Raw genomic sequence first — 20583 nt, 5'->3', positions numbered from 1 at the left:
AGTCACTTCCCCTGACCTACTGGCAACACTCCTACCAATGCAGCCCAGTATGCTGTTAGCCTTCTTGGCAACGAAGGCACACTGCTGGTTCATATTCTGCTTACTGTCCCCTGTAACCCCCAGGTCCTTTTCTGCAGAGCTGCTGCCCCCAGCCTGTACCAGTGCATGGGATTCTTCTATCCTAAGTGCAGGACTTTGCACTTGTCCTTATTGAACCTCATGAGATTTCTTTTGGTCCAATCCTCCAATTTGTGAAGGAGTAAGTATGTCATAACTCAGATCCTTATTACAATGTGGTGCATGCGCACACACACATGTATGTATGCAAACAGGGCAGCAACGCTTCAGGTGCATGTAATGAAGGAATCTTTGGTTTGCAGTGATGAACGTAACCCAAGGAAATGGGATGCAGTATGTAAGTTGAGTTTTAGAAAGGCAGCAAAGACTCTTGAGAGAGGCACAGCTTGCAGCAAGTCTTGCAAACGGAGTGATGCAAATCACAGGAGCTATTTGCCAAGGGGGTAACTTGGCAGGAGAGGTCTCTAGTAAAATGCCTCACCCCCTGAACAGTTCTTAAAGCACTGCCTTGGGAAGTCACATGCTTTGGCAATTGCTCCATATTTAAAATACATCAAAACCTGAGTATCTGGATGTTTTCTGTATGATATAAAGCTTCTCCTTACAAATAGCCCATTTCTAACCCCTTTCAGGTGGGATAACCTTCCAAACAAGAACCAGTTTTGTATTTTTCTCAATCTCTAAACTGACAGACAAAGACAGATGTGTAAACTCTCAGTCATCCAGAGGCATTGTAGCTTTCAAGGCCAATGAATTTAGGATGTCAAAGGTAACTATTTCATTTGTAAGCATTTAAGTAGAAGATCCAGCTAATGTGCTTTTACTTCCTATAGCCCAAGTCACTATAAAGGGAATGTCAGAGGGAAAAGTTATATTTGCAAAAACTCTTTGTCCTAAAAAAGGTCATTTTTGCTTCTGTCCTTAAAACAAATCTAAAGAGGACAGGAAAGAAGGTCAAATCTAGAAAGGAATTATGAAATGTATTGGGAGAAAGTTTTGAGGAAGATCTGGGGATATACAATGTAGGGCTGTGCGAAACGGCACCGTTCCATTTCGCCTAGAGTTTCAATGGTTCCACAAACAGTGTTTCATCTCGAATTTCATTTCAAGTCGAAACAGCTGTTCTGTTCCATTAAAACAGGACGGCTGTTTTGAGTTTCGCTGGGGATGGAGAGTCAGACCAGCTGGGCTGACTTGCCACCCCAGCACTAGATCACGCCGGGTGCAGGAGGCAACCCAGCTGGGCTGCTTCCCCAACTGCCATGCTAGATCGCACTGGGCATGGGAGGCAATCCAGCTGGGCTGCCTCCCACACCTGGAGCAATCTAGCGCGGGGGTTGGGGAAGCAGCTGAGTTGGGCTGCCTCCTGCCCCCGGCACGATTTAGCTGCCTCACCGTCCCCTACCGGATCTTGCACTAGGGATGGGAAGTCAGCCCAGCTAGACTGACTTCCCATCCCTAGCCTATGGTCGAAATGTTTCAACCAGCCTCATTTTGTTTCGAGGCTATTTCGAGGGCTTTTGTTTCATTTTGATTTTGCTGTTTCGACCTCGAAATTGGTCAAAACAGTGTCAAAACGAAACGGCCGGCAAAATTTCACACAGCCCTAATACAATGGTATTCAGGGAAGATCTAGAGCAGGGGTAAGCAATGTGTTTTGGCCGGAATACCAAAAAGCCCACAATGTCTACCTTGGAAGGTGCCAGAGTGCCGGCATGCCAGAAAAACAAAATGAGGGCAGGGGGGAGGGGGGTGTACATGGCAGGATAAACTGCATATTAGTATATTTAATAATCATAAATGTTGCCTTTGTTGTTGTGTATTCCTTTTTTGTTGAGCATATTGCAATGAGAGAGAAAAAATGAGACAAATAAGAGAAAGAGGCAAGAAAGAGAAAGACAGAGAAAGGAGAGCAGAGAGAGAACCAGACACACACACACACAGAACCAGAACACACCCAGAACAGACACATGCACACACACATCCAGAACCAGACATGTGCGCGCACACAGACACACAGGACCAGACAGAGGCAGACAAACACACAGAACCAGATGCGTGGGCACAAGGACCTGAGCCCCTGGGCCACTGGACAAAGTCCACTCTGAGGCACACGTGCACCCACCAGTAGGGAGCTAATGTCAGAGCCCGGAGCAGATGTTTGCAGCCTCCTGGCTGAAGCCAGCCCAGGCTCTGGGTAGCTACTGCCAACCACAGCAGGGCTTGCAGCCGCCCATCTGCCTGCTGGGAACAGCCCGGGCTTTGTGGCTGGCAGCAGCTGCCTAGAGCCCAGGCTGGCGGTGGCATGCTGAGCAAAATGGCCTTGCGTGCCATGCTCGGCACACGTGCCAGGGGTCCCCTGGTCTAGAGGAAGGAATGGAAATATTCAGATAATTTTTTCTTTAAAAAAACCAAAAAACAAAAACAAAAAACGTTCCATCATTTTAGAAAGTACTCAAAAATACAAGAACTGAACTATGTACTGATGATTTCTTCAAGTGCATTTCTGGAAGTCTGCTTTAAAAAGTAATTCTGTAGAGACATTCAGCTAATCTGCAGAAACTGGGGGGCACTTTAGCAGAAAAGAAAAGTCTCTCCCCTTTTCCCAGTAGCTTGTGGCATAAAGCCTCAAGCCAAGATAATGAATCTGCATCACAATAAGATTTTTGATTTTTTTTTTTTTTTTTTTTTAACAATTCTATCAATACCATCATTTAATGTTCTTCATTCTACCTTGGTTAATGCTAACTTTTCTCCATTTTTCACATGTGCAGATTGTAAGGGAACTGCTATAAAAAAAATTGCACACACACAGCAGAGAGACAAAGAACAGTGTCTGTTGGGTTGTCACTTCACATATAAATCTCACCAGCGCTGCAAAATTTAAACTGACAGTCTGTGCTCCAGCAGAGCAGAGTTGATGCTATGAAACGCACTCCAGATGCTCAGTGGCATTTCCCAGTACCAAGCCATTCCTAATTCACAGCCTGCTAATGAAAACAAACATCTAAACAGAGGATTTCACAAGGGATTTAAGAAAGGCGTTAGATCAGACCACGAGCTGAATGAAACTAAGCATTCAGGGCTTCAGGACAGTTGTAATAGAATATGTTGGTATCTGCTCATAGGATTATACACAAAGCATTACAGAAACGTGAGGGGGTTAGTTTTCCAGTGGCTGGGCCAGGCACGATTTGAAACGGCAGCGCCAATAGCTTACTTTCTTCCTTAGGCAATGTAATTTCCACTGGATGACATTTTTGGACATAACACCTAAAACCGAGAAACAGCATGAGAAGCACTGGGAAACTACTTGTTCTACCAAGGTGGGGGTAGGGGTGGGAAGGTTGTAGAGGAAGGGATAAACTATTAGTGTCTTGGTGTCAGGTGAGCTGTAGAGACTCACTCTACACAGGCACTTCAGCAGAAGCTCTCTGAGTCCCTGAAGTAATTGGGAATGAGGCCAAAAAACAAAAAACCCTTGAAGACTCATACAAATAATTACACTCTTTCAAGTGTTTGGGATGACAATATCAGTCGTAAAACCTTCAGGAAAGATTCATTTTATTTAAATCTACAGTCCCTAGTTTCACCATCTCTGAACCTTGGGAGAGATTACTTTAAAAAAATATTCCACTGACAGAAGATGACCATATTTTCTTCCAAAATTCTCCTTATCTGACAGAGAATCCCAAGACAGATGCTGGTAATCTGCAAGGGTCCAATGCAGGGGATGCATGTTGTACTCAACCCTGACAGCCAAATATTGTTGCCTTTCATTTGTTTCCTGAATTTGATTTTTTTTTAAATATATAAATACTGTAAGATTTTAAACAAATTTAATGAGGTGAGATTTCTGAGTGGAAGGGGCTGGGCATTGGACACTGCGACTGCAAGTCATAAGCAACACAAGCACAATTATGCTAATGCAATTACTGGTCTCCTGATCAGGAGGATTTTGAATGCACCATGCTATAGGAGATCAAGGGGGCCTGTAGTCCAATAGACTTTAGCAAACTCTCAACTAATCAGAGGTGTCACAGGATGGCAAAATGGTAAAATACATGAATTCTGCACGTGAGAAAAGACGCTTCATACCTGAAAACTTGTCTAACATCTCTCCCAATCGTACAGTCAGTCCAATAAAAGGCATCACTAAAAAACTTGGCGCATCTCACATATTCCTTGGACCATCAAGGTTACAACTACATTCCAGCCCTAGTACAAAATACATGAGGGTGTTCTAGAATGGACATCCAGATGAAGGGAAGTGTCCTTAGAAAGGAACCCAACTATGGCAGCAAAAATGAATACAGATATTAGAGACAAAAGAGTGTTTCAAGACCAGAATGCCAAAAACTACCCACAAAAAAAAAAAAAATAGACTCTCTCTCAAGACCGTCAGTAAGTGAAAGAGCATAAGAGAAGAGCCAATGCTACAATTAAAGGAAGTCAAGGCCAGCTGAGCCTCACGGCTGTACCAGACAGGCTGGCTGAAAGAGTTGTAGTGCTCCTCCATGGGCACGATCAAACAGAAACAAACCAGCTTGGCTTTTCTAATCAAGTGGAATCACTTGGTATCACATACGATATTATCAAAACCACCATAAGTGTTATTGCATTGCTGCGTCTACTCATTTACCTGAAGCTGCAGCAGTTCCTCATGTGCTGAACTCTAGTGCATGCAGAGACAAGAGGCCTGACAGCCTCCTCGGAGTGTAACCAAGATAGTTCCTCTGCATCCAGCCATCTCTATACCTCCATCTTTATCCCTGGACACTCTTCCAGCCACATGTCCCACTCAAGATACTGGAGTTAAAAAGAGGCTTTTTGGTGACATATGTTTAATGGCTGGCTTTGTTATTTTTTACCTCTTGCAATTTTATCAAGGTGTGATTTAAGGGCAGCAGTTTACACATTTCCCACACATTTAAAGGATAAATATCACAAACTTAAGAAAAGGACACTACGAGCTGGAGGGGACTCTCAGGGCTCCAGCAGGCCAGAGCCAGCCTGGGCAAAAGAGAGGAACCACCCTTGAAAGAGCATGTGCCACAGACGGTAGGGAAATGGACAGTCCTGTGTTGAGTCACTGTTTGCTCTAACCCTCTCCCTTCCTTCCCTGAGTCTATTCGCCTCAGTTTCACTCCATGCCTGTTCCTTTACTTTCTTCTCTCCTGCCCTCTCCCATCTCACCTTCCTTCAAGTATACCCTCCACTCCTCCAAAGTCACGGCACTTGTAGGCTGCTTGCAGCCATCACGCCAGTCACTTGGCCTTTGTGTTCTACTCACTAGGCCATGCTGGGTCTGTCTGGTGTATTAAGAGAATAAGCAATTTGGGGCACAGACTAGTGGCAGTAGCTTCCTCCCTCAGATCCTGGCTGAAAAACAACCCATGCCTGAGTGTCTAGAGGCTACTAAAGCAGGCAACACTGAGCTTTATTTATTTAACTAATCATCCACTAAGAAAATTGGGGCCAAAAAGTCATGAGACGTTGTGATAAAATGTCACAGTGTCAAGTAACTTTAATTATCAAGAGGCTATTTCTAATATTCTAAGTTTTGAGAGTTACAGAAAAAACCCCTTTCTCTGTCTTCACCACAGCAGTTGTCATGTCAATCCCTTATAAAAGTCATAGCAGGATAAAAGAAAGTGCTTAGATTGGAAAATCGGGAGTTTGCTTTAGCTTGGAGGTCACTACTGTGCCACCATCACAAGCAGTATATGCAGGAGCTGTTCACTTTTCATTTTAAAAAACAATATATAAAAAGGTTTGGGCTCAGAATTGCTCCACACACAGTGCTAGGGATGCCTCCCTTTCTGTTGCTATTAAAGGATTAATACAACTGTGCATCACTGTGCTCCCATGCACACCTCAGAGATTACTTCTCAAAAAAGTTTACCTCCTAGCAGGAAGCTTTTTCCTGCCTGCTCCTCCCTCCCCCTACAGAAGCTGATGGAAGTTGACTAATGCAGTTAGCTATCTTCTGATCAGAATTGATTTGGTAGAAGGTGAAGTAATCTGCTGGAAGAAAACTTGAACAAAACACTGTAAAAATGTACTCAAACACTGAATTATTTTGCTTTTAGAAGCTGAAATGCATTAATGGGTGTGTGCGCGTAAAGGGGTGAAGGGTGTTATTTTCTAAAGCAAAGCAAATGAACAACATACCTTGATGCATTTAGGGGAAAAGCCCACAACCCCGGCTTCGTTTGTAGCATTCACCAGCACAATTCTGCTCTCAGAGATGCATTATCCAAAGGGAACATCCTGGCAAGCCATTCATTATTTATTTTTACTTGCAATTTACAGTATCAAGCCAAGGACAAAGTAGGAGTTTGCATACAGACAGTTTATTTCTGGGCTGCACCATACACCGACTTCCTTCAGAGGCTCTTTGCCAACTGAAATCAGTGATGGAACAAACCCATCGTCAGTAAGTTACTGTTTTTATGAGGCTGATGGCACTGCCCTCCAGTACAAAGTGCTCAGGCTCAGGGAGCTTGGAAAGGGCTAAAAAATTCCATCTGCTGGGCAGGTGGTGCTTGGCCCTGGCAGTCTCTCTCTGAGGTCTGCATCAGGGAATCTGCACAAGATGCTGAAATCTAAACTCAGGGGAACTGCTCCTGATGGCCACACCCATGCCCTGATACAGCAGATGAAGCAAGAAACATTTCTACCTAACAGTCAGCCTCCTTTTCTTACAGGGACTCTCAGGAAATGAAGCTGGGCTCCAGATATGGGAGAGGAAGTTCCTCATCCCTTTATCAGTCAAATCTAGACCACTGCACCCAGTTCAGTCGGTCTGCACTCTGGGAGGAGCCCTCCTGTGATGCTTACCTGAGCCAGAGATGTGCTGCTTCCTTTTTTCAACTCTGAGAAGCTCTCACATAGCTTCCCCGCTTTGTTACTGGAGTTGCATTTGTAGCAAGTCCATCTCATCAGCCCTTGGGTTTCCAGGCCACATTCTTTACTCAGCAGGCAGAGGGAGTGGTAGAGATGGCCACAGCTGTGAAAACAAGGGAGGAAACCATTGCATATTTCCCAAGCTGGGTAATACTGCATGGGTATTTACCTGAGTGAGTAAAGCAATGATTGAAAAGGAGATTTCCGAGTGAGGGAAAAACCTACCCCCAAGGCCTGCTTACCTGTAACGTCAATACACAGAACAATATTTCTTCCACGCATAACACCCCTGGGCAAAGTCACACACACAGAGCCCAGCCAGAATCGCATTTGCTGACAGAGGTACAGCAGGACACAGGGGTAGGACCTATAGCACTGAAGGCACAAGGACCCTGCCCTGGTCTCTCACTGACACCTATTCAGAAGCAAGTGTTTCATGGACAAGAGACTGGAAGTGTGGGATCATGGTCACAAGGTCTTTGGAGAACCTTGGTTACAGGTAAAATACCTTCAGATACTGAACAATGGTCCCTGGTGCCTGATGGAGATCAATGGCCCCATGTGAGAGTTCAACTGTGACAAAGCAGACCATGTCATGCTTGTACGGCTCTGTTCCTTCTGTCCTGAGAGATGGTACAGCAATGGTCCTTAACCTTTTTTGTTTTCTGGGCAAAGACCACACTCCTCATCTACTGGGGAAACATATCTGTGGCAAGCAATAATTTCCTGTGGCAGCAAGCAACACTGAAGGGTCTTGCAGATGAGCTCTGGGTTGGGGACCACTACTCTAGGGGATGGTATTGGACTATTGCACCTCCCTGTCCTAAAGTCTCTTGCTATTTCTTGGCTGTTGTTCCCTCCATTCACAGATGGGACCATACACTGGGTATTCATCTTTGTAGAGTCCTTTAGTATGACAACACCCAGCAGTATGTCTTCATCTCTTCCAACCCTGCTAGTGCAGTTCAGACTACCTCACCAGACTCTCATGGAAACCAAGACACAGATGAAGGGCTAGCTGGCTGAGACTTAGCCCTGAGAAGAAATGAATGAATTTACTCACCTAATCATTACTATGCAATAATCCTCATGGTGAGTTTTGGTGCCCTCATTCATACAGGGGCAGAGTCAATAGGACCTGCCACTTCGGGGCAAAGCAACTGTCCATCTAGACCAATATCCTACCTGCCAGTGGTAGAGAACCCAGTGCTTCAGAGAAAGCAGCCAAAAAAATATTCCATAATGAGAAATTATGAGCTGAACTGTTCACAATTCTGGATGTTTTGGATGTTCTCATTATGCACAAGGCACATGCTGCCACTGAAGGCAGTGGGAGTGGGCAGGTAACTGCTGAACACTTGGGAAAATCCTACTACCAAAACTCTTTCTGAATAGGATGATGGGAAGAGGCAGGTAACAGAATGTCCTGGCTTTGTGCATCCAGGCTAACGCTTACAAGTCCTTTCTGCAGAGAAGGACCAAGGCTTCTGGTAGGTAGCAAACAACTCTGGACTCAGTACTGGTTTTCCACACCACTTGTTGGTTCAAAGACAAGACTTCCATTTGGTATATTTTATCAAATCCAACCCTGAAGTCCTCCCCCATTTTTTTTAGGAGGCATTACCTCTTAAAAGGCAACAGGCTGCCATCTCCTCTGTGCATGACCTGAACTACATCCTCAAGTAATACGGATGAGTTTGTGCCTCTGCTCAACATATTCCACAGCAGTTGTACTATCACTGCCACAGGCAGTCTTAGAAGGGTTAACCAGCCTGCTGGCTGAACCACTCTGATAACTAGGTGTGCTCCTCAGCTGAATAGCCTTGCATATGCCAGGGGTTTGTAGTCTAATTAAGTTAAAGATTGTCCTTTGCCCACTTCAGGCATTTCTAGGAACAATGAGGCCCCTTCCCCTGGTATCAGCACTCTCTGCGGGTGGGATTGGATGCTAGGGACTGGGGCAGGGATAAACATCTGGAAAGGGCTTAAAATGGAGGCAGTCCAACCAAGTATGCCAACGCTCTATGCCCAGGGGATTGAGGGGATTAAACTCTTTGGGACTCAAGGGACAGATCAGTGTACCAGTGCCCTGATGTGGCCATGCCTCAACTTCGCTTCTTCAAAGCTAAACCCAGCTGGAACAGTTACTGTGCAGCTCCTCTTCCTAGAGTGTTCCCCAGTCCTGCAAGGCTGTTCTTCCCAGTCCACCACCGAGAGCCTCCCAGCTGACTCGCCTCCTGCTCCAGCTTGCTGTTCTGGGCTCACTGACCTTTTAAACTGACCTTTTCCACTGGCGTCACAGGTTCGTGGAATTTTGCATGCGCCCAGAGGAATGGGTGACAACATGGGACCTTAATAAACTCCGTATAAGCCAACAAAGCATGGCTGGAATGGGTTAGTCAGGGGTGATCCAGCCTTGAGGTCCCTTCCAGCTCTACTTTCCTACAATCCTATGAACTCCAACAACAAAGACACAATTGTATCTCTCCTTTATTTATGCCTTTCACAGGCAGATTCCAGCTTCAGAGAAGGGTAGAAATACTTTGCCAAAATACATGCTGGCATAGGACTCTATCTACAGCACCTGTATTGGCATAAAACATTTCCTAGAGCACTGTGCAACTCCCCTAATGGCTGCAGGCACTGGGACACAGTGAAGGAGGCAAGCCTTCAATTCTGCCACAGAAGCAAAATAAATGACTTTCCTCACAGCAGGGGCAGCTTTGTCTCTTCTGTAGCAAGCTTCAGCACTTCCCAGTCTCTGTTCCACTTTTCTTTGTCTGCCTGATCTCCTGAATGTACATGACTGCGGCTGGTGGAGGCATACCCATGCTAGCTCAGGTATGATAACAGCCTAGTCGTGGCAATGCAGAGCTCTCTGCAGGCTGCAAAGTGCTACTGGAGAAAATGGACAAGCTCTTGGGACAACTTGGAGCACAGGGCTCCGCTGCTATCACTCTGGAGTGAGCTACTGCAAAGCTACAGTCGCACCTTTCATTGCAGGGAGAATGTACCCATAGATAGTGAACACTTTGTTGGCACAGACGCTACCATGATGAGATCTGATCTTGGCCAAGGTCTAGATGGCCTGGAGGCTGGATAAGAGTTTAGGGGAGTTCCTGTTTCAAATCAAGTCAGTTTCTCCCATCTTTTATTTCCCATTGGCCCTTTCTCCCAGCCTTATTTTGAACACACGCACACACACACTATGCTTACCTGAAGACAATGATTTCATCAGAGGTCTCTTGCCTTCTCTTGTATTGCTGCAGACAGATACAACAATAATCCTGTTTCGGGGTCAGCCCTCTGGTGACAGAGGCTCTCAGGTTGCAAAGGGACCAGTGGAGATCATGGTTTAGGAGGTTAGTGGTAGTCTCTAGAAGGGTCTGTGCAGGAAGACAAATACACGCAATAGTGAAGTCGTGTGTCCTCTCACCATGCTGCAGACATTTGTCACAGGACAGTTCATCATTTTGAGCACCTTACAAAATAAAGAGCAAAGGCACAGCTTTTCCTTATGCATTCCCTAAGTACCACCCTGCTAATACACAGCATCCCTTTTCCCCTCCTCAGGATAGGTTAACAGAAACAACAGCTTTCCCCCTTTAGAGAAGTAATTACAGTGCTCATTTTAATACTCTTTAACAGAATTGCTGAAAAACAGCTGCAATACTTCAGACTTCCCTTCTTGTTCTCAGCCTTTCTAATAAGCTGTCTGCGCAAGACTATTCCTCACATCCACCATTTTATTGAAATCACATGGAAGATATAGATGAAGTAGGAGCTGTAAGCCCAAATACACTCCACTCTTCAAGTATGAAAATACTAAGAACTGCAGTCTCCCGGGATACGGACAATTCTGCCTGGCTGAGTTGTATGCCATTACAAAGTTAAGAACCAGGGGCATTTCACTGTGAGGAATATGTTTCCCAGGCTGCTGTATACTCAGTTCTGTTTATGATCTCAGAGCACACATGGAGAGGCCTATTAAATAGGAATGAACATTGTTCAAGCCCCACACACCACCTACAAACATTCTGCTTGGGGTTTGTTTGTTTTTTTAGAGCTCCTGCAGCACCATCAGGAGGAGAAATCACCAGCATTCATCCCTGACAAGTTCAAAGCACTCATTACAGACCTGGGAGCTCTGCCATGCCCAGTACCCGCAAAGGACTTTGAAAACTGAGCACCACTTATGCGATTCTAAGGTTGCTGGAACATTGCCTTGTGAATTGGTTGCACAAACTATTATACTTCTCTCAAGGTGGGGGATAGTTAAAGACTGGTTAGATCTCTGTATAAGGAACATCGCATAAGCATCAATGCCACAAGGTCCAGGAGACTGGCACTGCAGGTCTGGCTTACTAAATATCGAGGCAGAAGAAAAATCAAAATGTAGTGGGTGAGCAAACACAGTGCACTGAAGTGTCCTAAAAGAGAAAAACTCAGCTCAATCCAAGGCCTTGGCACTACAGGGATGACAACTATTTCCATCGCTAACATATGGGTAACAGTTGGCACACCATGGTGGCAACCTACAAGGAAAAGCTGAAAATAGAAATTATTTTTAACATTTAGTCAGTAGTTTATTATTGATATTGATTTTAAAGTTAGCCCTACTTCAAAAGGAGCTGAAGAGTCATGGTAAATTGGGAGCTGGTGCACAAATTCGAAACTTGGCACTACACGCATCTCTGAATCTGGAAGCTTCTCTTCTTTTTTATTGTGGTTCTGCTCTGGAGACAGCCTTTCCCCCACAAGTCACCTTTGTCCCTTGGAGGGAGATGGGTGGTCTGCTCACGGCTTTCCATCCGAGAGATGGCCTCAGCTATAGCTGTGGAGGAAGTCTAGCACAAGTGAGGCAAGACGCCCTCTAGACAATCTGAATGGCAGGCTTGGGCTCTGTTAGCCCTAGCCTTGCTCCCATGATATTGCAGAGAGGTTTCCTGTCTGGCAGAGATGCAAAGTGGCAGTCAGATGCTACAGTGGAGTCCTCTTCCAGTGATGACAAAAAGGCAAAGTCCTGGATGGTAACGGTCTTTCTGCCTAGCGGTGAGTCAGGAGGAAGAGCCCAGGGTCCTTTTTGTCACAGAATGAACCACAAGAAGAGACATCTGAGCCCTGGGATTCATGACATAACAGAGAAGATTGAAGACTTCAAAGCAGAACAGAGCCAGGAGAAGACCAAGAGAGCCCCGCTCCGTGGCCTGCCACAACTCGCACAAAGCCCCGTGGGGAGGGAATTCTTACAGGGAGAGATGAGACCGTCCAACGGAAGGACTCAATCTGAGGGAGGTGGAGGATTTCACTGGGGAACACGTGCAAGTCAATGCTCTGATTGGAATAAGCAATGTCACAAGTGAGGCCCCTCCTCCATTTGCCTCGGAGATGATATCAAAATAACTTATTGTGGGCTTGAATCCAAACACTGGATTAAAAAAAATGCTTAAAAGATGAGAGTACCCAAACTAGGAACCCGTGCATAAGAACCAGTGGAGGCTGGACCAGTGGAGGGTCACCGGTGCCCTGTACTCTCAACAGCAAGACAGTGCAACAGCAACAAACACCTTGTTTCCAAAAGGAAAGTGCCTCATGCAAGTGCACGTCAGTGCAACACAATGGTCCTCATCTCCTCTCCTCAGGATTATTTAAGAGCTGGCAGAAGTATAGGGCACTTCACAAAGCTGTACAGACTGTGTTGCTGGGCTTTTAAAGGGACAGAGCCAAAGGGGACAGCGTGTTCTCGATGCTGCCAAATCACAGCAGATCAGAAGCCACCTGCCGCCAAGAGTTGATACAGTTTCCAACTGATCCTGACAAACGAGGAGACAATTATCCTTCACGCTCATTGCTTTTAAATTGGAGACAGTCCAGCAGATGGCAACAAAAATGGTTAAAAGGCTTGGGGCATGATTTACAAGGAGAGGCTGAGGAAACTGGGCTTATTTAGTCTGATGAAGAGAAGACTGAGATGGGATTTAATAGCAGCTTTCAACTCCCTGACAGGTTGTTCCAAAGAGGATGCAGCTGGACTCTTCTCAGTGGTGGCAGAGGACAGAACAAGGAGCGATGGTCTCAAGTTGCAGGAAAGGAAGTTTAGGTTGGATATTAGAAAAAACTCTCTCATCAGGAGGCTAGTAGAGCCCTGGAACAGGTTACCCAGAGAGGTTGTAGACTCTCCCCTTCCTTGGAGGTTTTTTAAATCCAAGTAGACAAAGCCTTGGCTGGGATGATCTAGTTGGGGCTGGTCCTGCTTTGAGCAGGGGGTTGGACTAGATGTGCCCTCCTGAGATCCCTTCCAGCCCTCATTCTATGGTTCTTTGACTCTAAGTGATCCTTCCTGGACAAGCCTACATGTGGGCTGTCAGTCTTCTCAGTTATCGTTGCCAGACACCTGGATCAGGCAGTTAACCCAACAGATTATCAGCAACTGGTAAAAGTAACTGACTGCTATTTACTCCCTGCCTCCAGGCCCCAAGCAACTCAGAGGAGTCAAAAGGGAAATGGGGACCTAATTCCTTGAGAAGAAAGTGCCCTTCAAGCCCCATCTCCCTCGGAGAGGAGGACAGGATGAACATAAAGGTGTCCCTCATGCCCAGGGTTTTTCTTTAGAGCCAGGAAGGGGTGAATCCAGACAGTGCTTATTGGCATCCCCCCACCACTCCCCCTTCCCCCCCCCACTTTCAGACATATTCCATACAGGAACAGTAGCAGAAGCAGGCAGGTTCCTCCTCTCTGATGGGTGCCCCTGGGTGCTTCCTGCCAGCCAGGGAGTGAGCGGGGAACAGGGAACTCACCCACTGTTGCTGTCCCCTGCTGAGCTCAACTGCAGCCCCCCACAACCCTCCCAATCCCTTTCACAGGGGGAAGGGGCTCCAGGGATGCTGCAGCTGAGCTCAGCAAGGGACAGAAGTGGCAGTGGCAGGTGGGTTCTCCTTCCGCACACTTGATCCTCTGGCTGGCAAGAAACATCCCGTGGACCAGACAGAGGAGGAACCCAGACTGTCACCACTGTTCCCCACTGGAGCAGGGCAGGAGCAGCTCCACCCTCCTTCTCCTACAGAGCCAGGTGAACGTAGCAGGAGAGGAACTGGGTTCTTCTAGAGGTGATCCCAATGCAGTCAGGAAAGGCCTGTGCACTGTAATCAGCTTCTCCCTGAGGAACACTAGTTTCTCCAAGGAGGAGGGTGGAGCACCGTAAGGGCCTGGGCTGCCATCTGTTAACAGGTCTGGAGGATAAAGTGTGGGTCTAAGCAACCAGCTGTTCAGAAATGTAGAGGGCTAGAGTCTGGCCACACATCCTTCCTTGCCCAGATTTACTGTGGGCACTGCTCCACTCTCCACAGGGAGCTGACTGGTTACTCACCTTGGGGAACAACAGCCACGTGCAACCATGTCAGATTAGGTCCATCCATTCAGTCCCCTTCCTCACTGGCAGTGACCTCCAGTGGGGAGGCAGTGGGATGAAGCAGCTGCCCACCTTTTGGGGTAAGTGAACCTCATCTGCATCCAGGATGCACAATCCCAGTAGCTAACCCTGGAGTTCACATCCAGGTATATACTGCCAGTGGGGCACAAGGGGACTGCCAACGAACTTAAATTCTTGAGTTTAAAGCAGTGCTGCTGCAAAGAGCTCTTTGGTCTGGCACCTGGAACCTGCAATCTTGGCAGTATGGCAATATGGGAAGGGCACAAAAGACTCCAAACTTTGCACTTATTATCTATTCTTGTCATCTTCTTGGAAGTGGATGAAGATAAGCTGACCTGACACACGTGGGAACGTACAATAGCAACATGACCAATTGCTTACATGGCAGCAAACACTAACCCCCCCCCACCTATAAACAAAGTTGTTTCCATTATTTTTTTCCACATCAGATAAAGATGAACATAGTGGACTGAACGTAAGGTTGGAGAGTGGTGACAGAGAAAGGGGGAGAAAGGAAGGTCAAGGGCTCAGTCTGATGTCTGCTAAGGTCCAGATAACAGCTGGAATATCCACAAAGTGATATCTGGAAGATGGGCTGAGGAAGACAGGTATGGAGTAGAGAGATAATATGCATCATTTGACAAAGAAGAATCAGACTCCCAGGGACACATTTCAGTCAGAGTCCAGTTTCAAACACTGCCTGCTAAAAACGTATGAAAAGAAATCAGACAAAAGTTAGCCTATATGTCTCTTGACTATAATACAAGGAAACGGCTGAATGGCTCCGTGACAAATACCAAACACCTGTCCCAAATGACATATCCATGGTTCAGGCCCTGGGAGTCTTGCTGATCTATGGAAAGATCACATGGCGTTAAAGTAGTCAGGCATCCTCAATTTCCCCCAGAACACAGGTCCTTGGGATGAAGGGGACAGCTGTACTGTATAATCAGTATTAGGAGGCAGTAGAGGATGAGATGGGGAAGGGGTGGCTGTGCTGTATAGTGAGAACTAGAGCTGATCTTAACTCTTTGCTGTCTCTCTCCCTTTATAAGTTATGCAGGAAGGCTAATTATTTCAGACCCTGTCTGGGAGTCCCTATGGGGTGAGGCAGGGTTGATCCCACGTGTATGAAGGTTATCCCTGATGGAAGGTGAGTGACTACATCTACCAGAAATGGTATGGGGTGGAGGGAAGGACAATGGGCTGACAGAGGGCAGCGGGCTGGGAATGAGGGGTACAGGCAGGGTTTGGAGTAGGGGAGAGAAAGGTCAAGGCCAAGAGCTACAGCTGTAGCTAGAACTCAGACACCAAAAAACCCACAGAGAAATCAAAACATGTATACCCCGTTTTAAGTAAATTTCAGTAGACAACCTAAACTACATCCACCTCCACATGTGCTAAAGTGTAGGAGAATATATGCATCACAACTGTTCAAGTGACAACCTGTTTAAGAATAAATTTATTCAATTTCCTTCTCCTGTCTCATGGAACTAAAACAAATATATACCATCAGTGCTTTCATTCTTAATAACTTACTGTGTCGGAAACATACCACTCCTCTTCCAGACAATACCAGGTAACTTTTGTATCATAAAAAATGGGGGTTGGACGGGACCTCAGGAGATCACATGTAGTCCAACCCACTGCTCAAAGCAGGACCAGCCCCAAGTAGATCATCCCAGGCAAGGCTTTGTTTAGCGGGGTCTTAAAAATCTCCAAGGATGGATGGATAGTGCACAACCTCTCTGGGTAGCCTGTTTCAGTGCTTCACCACCCTCTTCATGAGAAATCTTCCTAATACCTCAACTAAACTTCCCTTGCTGCAACTTGAGACCACTGCTCCTCATTCTGTCATCTGCCACCACTGAGAATAGTCCAGCTTCATCCACTTTGGAAACACCCTTCAGGTAGTAAAAGTCTGCAATTAAATCCCTCCTCAACAGTGGTGATGTGTAGGGGGTGCATGTGGGGGCACGTGCACCCCCTGACATTGGCCACCACCAGCACTGCCAGTGGCATCTGAGGGCAGTTGCCGATTGGCAGGCTGGTACATGCCCACCCACCCTCTGAGAGTGTGGGGGCACCAAGAGAAGCACTGCTGGGTTTGCCACCAGCTGCTGGGTACCTCCCCAGGCAGCGATCAGCTGCTGGTGCCTCCCCAGTATCAGGGGACACCAGTCACCCATGCCCCTCAGTCTTCTCTTCTCTAGACTAAATAAGTTCCCTCAGCCTCTCATCAGAAGTCATGTGCCCCAGCGCGCAAATCATTTTCACTTCCCTCTGCTGGACGCGCTTCAATTTGTCCACATCCTTTTTGCAGTGCGGGGCCTCAAACTGGATACAGCCCTCCAGATGTAGCCTCACCAGTGCTGAATACAGAGGAATAATCACTTCCCTTGATCTGCTGGCAACACATCTACCAACGCAGCCCAGTATGCCATCAGCCTTCTTGGCAATAAGGTCACGCTGCTGGCTCATATTTAGCTGACTGTCCACTGTAACCCCAGGTTCTTTTCTGCAGAGCTGCTGCCCAGCCAGTCAGCCCCCAGCTTGTACCAGTGCATGGGATTGTTTTGTCCTAAGTGCAGGACTTTGTACTTGTCCTAACTGAACCTCAGGAGATATCTTTTGGCCCAGTCCTCCAATTTGTCGAGGTCACTCTTAATATTAACCCTACCCTTCAGCATATCTACTTCCCCAGCTTGGTATCATCTGCAAACTGGCTGAGGGTGCACTCCATTCTTCTTCCAGAAGATACTGAGCAAAACCAGCCCCAGGACTGACACCTGGGGTACTCCACTTGATGCTGGTTGCCAACTAGACATTGAGCCTGCCGATCGAGCCAGTTTTCTATCCACCTTATAGTCCATTCATCCAACCCATAGCTCCTTAGCTTGCTTGCAAGAATGTTGTCGGAAACCATATCAAAACGCTTGTTAAAAGTCAAGGTACATCACATCCACTGCTCTTTCCACATCCACAGAGCCAGTCATCTCATCATAGAAGGCAGTCAGGTTGGTCAGGCATGACTTGCTTTTGGCAAATCCATGTTGACTGTTTCTAATCAAATCACCTTTTCCTCTAAGTGCTTAGTCACCGATGGGCAGCATGAGAAGATGCATACAACTTACCTGCTCATAGTTAAACGTATCCAGCATCCCCAGTACAAGTCCCTGAATTTCTCCAAGTTTCCCTTTACCATAAACAGGATCCTGCATCAATAAATAAATAAAATAAAATAAATCTGCAATTAAATAAAAAATACAAAGCATGGCAGTTCACACCATTACATTTTATTCCCATAGTGTGCCATGGCAGATTACCAGTTACTATTAAAAGGTCAGTGTTTAGCTACTACAAGAGTTTATCAGAAACACCTGTTCCCTCCTGTATGGGTGGGCAAAAAATCCCCAAGAGATTCTGATATCTTAATGGTAACTACTCTACTAGAATCAAAAAAGACCACTTAGGTTACATTTTGCAGGACCATGAAGCCTGAAGCTACAGTTTAAAGATTTTCCAAAGAGCATGAACTCAAGTTGTCATTTTGCTACCTTGTATTATAGTGTCTCCAAAATAAAACAAGAGAAAGTTAATTTTCATACAAATTTCTAGTGAAGAAGATAGCCTTGACAGAACAAAGCATAGATCAGGACTGGGATCTTTCTGTCTACTACCACAGAGGTATGAATAGCAGCAATTTTACAACTTCATTAAGACAAAACATTCCCACAAGAGTGGAGAGAAACTACATAGAAATGCCAGATGTCCTCTATACCTCAAGAGAAGGGAACACTGTTCCCTATGCCTGCTGGCAGGTTAGGAGTACTGCCACCTTTTGCCTTCTAAAAGAATGAAAAAGCACAGCTGAGTGCCAAGGAAGAAGGAGGAAACACTATTTCCAAGATATACAAGACAGATGTCATCTCTACACTGCAGATCTTTCTAAAAGGGACATGTTTCCTATGCCAAAATGTCAAGCATAGACAGAATAATCTTTCTGTTTCAGGTTGCTGGTTTTTTAAAGTCATGTCATTGCAGTTCAATAGAGGCTCACCATTCAATCAAACCCATTTCTTCTGCTACAGTCCGCCTGGTTTTCAAGATAAAAAAGAACTTATTTTACGCAGTGATGAAACAAGAGCACACAAGATAAATACATTGTATAAAAGAAATAAGAGAACAACCACAATATTACTCGTAAAAGGACAAAAATGAAGAAACACTGAAATCAACTGATGACTTCAGATGCATATAATGAGATGTACAAAGTTGTGAGAAATCAAACATTTCACTTAGGCTAAAATTAGAAGCAGTCAAATACCTAAAACGGTTATCTGGGTAGTCTAAAAATCTAGTCAGGTACAATAGAAACTTCTGTAGAAAAGCACTCAGTAGCAAATTACAGTATTTACCCAAATCCAAGACGACTCTGAATTTAAGACACCCCACCCCCCTTACATTCTATGCAAGGAAAAGTTATAAATTTGTTCCAACTTTCCATCTAATTATGGGAGGGTCATCCTAAATTCATCCCCCTTATTGCTGCAGTGAGGAAAGGAGTGGTAGGGGTGAGTCAAACAGTTTGACCCCTTGTTCCTGACACCTACCCCCATGCTGCCTGTCCCCCCACCTCTTAGCACCCCAGTGTCTGCCCCCCATCTGCCCCACGTTTCCTCCACTCCTGCAGCCTCTCCACCCCCCACCGCCACTTACCCTCCAGCACATGCTTGCTCTAGCCTTAGCCCAGCCTGGTAGCAGTGGCAGCTGCACCCTGAGCTCCATAGCTTGGTCAAAGCTGCTGCTGCTGTGTCAGCTGTTACTTGCTCCATGTGCCAGGCATGGAGCAAGGGAGTAGATGGGGGACAGACAGCAGCAGCAGCTGCCTCTCCCCTGCTACTCTGTACTTGATTCCAAGATGAGGGGCTATTTCACACCCTAAATGTAAAATAAGGGAAATAACCTCATCTTGAAAGTGGGTAAATATGGTAGCCATGCAGCAAAAATCAGATGCAAGATTAAAGCTGAAAAACTATTTATAACAGTAGGTTTGCTATTTTGACTGGTTGGATTTGGTGCATCAAACATAATGCAGCTACCCCTAGGTACGCCAAGCACAAACCACCATAAATGAATCTGACAGCCAACAGACAATGTGGATGGTGATGGATCACAAATACGGTCACAGGAGCTTACTGACTTATATAAACAGAATTATTGCCTCTACAAACTACATGAGAAAATAAGCATGACAGAACAGAGTAACGAATACACTAGGCTCATATATAGACAACGGGGGAGACACTGCAACCTGCTGAATGCTAATAATTCTGGCATTTAGTTCATTATTAAAAGACAGCATCCAAATGAACTTGGCATTTTCCAGACACTTAGGACAGGCTGTGCTCTGAGTTACTCAATTTTTTAAGGGGGCTGTTGTGTGTGTGTGGGGGGGGGGGGGGGGGGGGGGGGGGGGGCAGGTTCTTTCTTTTTTTTTTTTTTAAAAGCCTTCTTCAAAGGCATTAGTTGTTGGCTGCAGGCAAGGTTAGGGATTTTGACTGGGTTGCGGCAGTGCTCCTGCTGGGACTTAAATCTGGAGGTCCTGGCTAGAGGGGGCCTTGCCCCTCCACTTAGGGTCATACCGATTGCCACATCTGGGGTAAGGAAGGAATTTTACCCCATGGTCGGATTGGTACAGACAGAGGGTAGAGGGGGTTGCCTCCTTCTGTAGTAGTGGGGCATGATCTTCTCCCTGTGATCTCTTGTGGGTATATTAACAACCTTTTACAGAAGCAGGCTGTTGGCTGCCATGGTCACCCTGCTCTATCTGTGGCAAGTTTGGGTGTCATTGTCTTGTGGCTGTGGCAGTGTTGACTGTAGTTTTGCTCAGAGGTTAGAAAGTGGATTTGTATAGGATGGCCGATTCTGCTTCAGGCAGGAGGCTGGACTAGATGACCTCTGGAAGTCCCTTCCAGCTTTCCTTCTCAATATTTCTATGAAAGACAACAAGTAGCTGCAAGTTAGACTTGCTTTCACTTCCCACCCCCACCTTGCTTCAGTGATGCTCTCTCCCTTTGCCTTCATGACAAGTTGTAGCCTGGGACTTTTCGTTCTTTTGCTAAAATCTCAAGGTGCTCACGACTTAGCCCCTTGGACAAAACCAG

The 20583-nt window shown here is 46.1% G+C and overlaps 1 protein-coding gene across 7 annotated transcripts in view; it reads right to left on the bottom strand.

The window, feature by feature from the left end:
- The window catches only part of VPS8 (VPS8 subunit of CORVET complex), a 167635-nt gene that overhangs the window by 21370 nt on the left and 125682 nt on the right, over positions 1 to 20583 (bottom strand). For 6 of the 7 annotated variants that reach the window (XM_059730747.1, XM_059730752.1, XM_059730748.1 and 3 more), the window contains 3 exons: positions 17551 to 17631; positions 10204 to 10373; positions 6922 to 7090 (listed from right to left, as the gene is read on the bottom strand). In XM_059730747.1, the coding sequence (XP_059586730.1) occupies positions 6922 to 7090; positions 10204 to 10373; positions 17551 to 17631 (420 nt within the window). The remainder of the gene's footprint in view (positions 1 to 6921; positions 7091 to 10203; positions 10374 to 17550; positions 17632 to 20583) is intronic. The other variant, XM_059730749.1, reaches the window with a different exon arrangement.

Source organism: Alligator mississippiensis, chromosome 7 (assembly GCF_030867095.1).
Source record: "Alligator mississippiensis isolate rAllMis1 chromosome 7, rAllMis1, whole genome shotgun sequence".
NCBI classification, from domain to species: domain Eukaryota; kingdom Metazoa; phylum Chordata; order Crocodylia; family Alligatoridae; genus Alligator; species Alligator mississippiensis.
This window is presented reverse-complemented; position numbering and strand designations above follow the sequence as displayed.